At 38.7% G+C, this 2,217-nt stretch overlaps 1 protein-coding gene across 1 annotated transcript in view; it reads left to right on the top strand.

Moving 5' to 3' along the window:
• Nucleotides 1–2,217, top strand: part of LOC106473582 (PI-PLC X domain-containing protein 2-like) — a 7,402-nt gene that overhangs the window by 3,492 nt on the left and 1,693 nt on the right. The window contains exon 2 of the mRNA XM_013934266.2: nucleotides 1,097–2,213. Within this exon, the coding sequence (XP_013789720.1) occupies nucleotides 1,097–2,213 (1,117 nt within the window). The remainder of the gene's footprint in view (nucleotides 1–1,096; nucleotides 2,214–2,217) is intronic.

Raw genomic sequence — 2,217 nt, 5'->3', positions numbered from 1 at the left:
TAACTGTTACTGTATCGTGTCACTGATTTAAGGAGTTTATTACTACACAATCATGTTAACAACTGTTACTGTATCGTGTCACTGATTTAAGGAGTTTATTACTACACAATCATGTTAACAACTGTTACTGTATCGTGTCACTGATTTTAAGAGCATATTACTACACAATCCTGTTAAGTTATGTTACTGTATCATGTCACTGATTTAAGGGATTTATTACTAGACAATCCTGTTAACAACTGTTTCTGTATCATGTCACTGATTTAAGGGATTTATTACTAGACAATCCTGTTAACAACTGTTACTGTACCGTGTCACTGATTTAAGGGTTTATTACTAGATAATCCTGTTAACAGCTGTTACTGTATCGTGTCACTGATTTAAGGGGTATATTACTACACAATCATGTTAAGTAATGTTACTGTATCGTGTCAATGATTTAATGGGTTTATTACTAGACAATCCTGTTAACAACTATTACTGTATCCTGTTAGTGTTATTAAGGTCCATATGGTGTTAGAAACACGTAATGAACACTATAGTAATGCGTTGTCATTAAGTTTAGGGAACTAACTCTCTTTATAGAATGTTTTATATGGATTAGAAAGATGTAGTAATAGTAAGAAACTTGATGTGTTTTCTGATCATGTTCTTAAAATGTATTTTGATGTTATAATCATTTTGAGATTGTCTTGTGCTAATGATTTCTAATGTTTTCTATCGGTGTTAATAATATTTTCATAGTTATTGTTCGTACACTAAGTTTATGCCTTAATGCAAAGTAAGTGTGGCTATGTTTGACTATGGAGCCACACTTACTTTCTATTACACTAATATATCCGTTATGTGTAGCTATGGATATCTTAAACACATGTCATCATTGTCATCATACATAGTCAAACATGGTGTTTAAGATATCCATAGCTACACATAACGGATATATTAGTGTAATAGAAATTAGGTGTGGCTATGTTTGACTATGGATGCCAACACGGATATCTAAAAGCATACATGACGGATATATTTAGTACTTTAGGTATCCATAACTACAGACGACGGATATATTGTTGATTAATGGTGTCTCTTTCATTTTCAGAAATCCTTTCTTCAGGAGACAAAAATGTGCGCGTTTTCTTGACTGTTTCCTCTCTAGCATCGATACTGCCATCTGGGGAAATGATAGAGAGGCAGCTGGAATTAAACTGGGTTGGAGGCGATAGGAATACTGGAGATATAGTAGCGTTATATAACCATAATCCAGAAAAAAGTTTAGATAGCCCTGTGGTGACAATAAATCCGTTACTGTACGTGGTAGGCTGTTACAGAACCAATGTTCAGTTCCCTCACTTGCGTTTTACCTCAAATAATCTGACATCAGACTGTCTGGGGTTTTGGGTGGTCTACCTCAGGCAGGGCGAAATATTGGGGTCTTCTTGTTTACGTGCTCGTCCTTTCTGGATGAAGGAGAACGATCGGAAGATCCGGAACATCCCACTTGTCAAGCTAATGATCCCTGGTACACATAATTCTGGGAGCTATCGACGCTATAAGGGTTTAGAAAGCGAAACAGTCTTCTTACGATACCTTTACAACCAAGAAGAGACCATTTTCAACCAGCTGGCTTACGGCATCAGGTTTCTAGATCTTAGAGTTGGATTTTACCCTCACACCAACGAGAAGTTCTGGATTAACCACCGTCTTTTCTCGGTCAACAACACCCTGGTGACCGTGTTACAGGATGTGGCAAGTTTTCTTCAAGCTACACAAGAAGTTGTCTTAATTGATTTCCACAACTTTCCCACTGGCTTCTCGTATCGACCAGAAATCCATCGCTGGCTTATTAGACTTGTTCTTGAACACTTGGGCCCCTATATGGTTCCTCGGCATGTTGGTCCCAGTGTGACACTAGGGACTCTGTGGAACATTGGAAAGCGCCTTCTGGTTAGCTACAACAGTCGTCATTATATTTCTAATGGTCTTCTCTGGCCAGGTGTGTCACATATCTGGGGAAACAAGCAAACTGTGAGGGATCTGAAGATCTTCTTTGATGGTGCCTTCCGTCAATCCAACTACTCGACCCTTTCATCCGCCATGGCTGAACTGACTCCTACAATAGCCACGTTTTTCACAGAACCACGCAAAGGTTTACGTGGATTTGCTCACGACGTGAACAGGAAAATAACACGCTGGTTCAGAGACCTCTGGTGGCTACAGTCC

Source organism: Limulus polyphemus, unplaced genomic scaffold (genome assembly GCF_000517525.1).
Source record: "Limulus polyphemus unplaced genomic scaffold, Limulus_polyphemus-2.1.2 Scaffold6294, whole genome shotgun sequence".
Lineage (NCBI taxonomy): Eukaryota > Metazoa > Arthropoda > Merostomata > Xiphosura > Limulidae > Limulus > Limulus polyphemus.
Note: the sequence above shows the minus strand (reverse complement) of the source record. Positions and strands in the feature narration are given on the sequence as shown.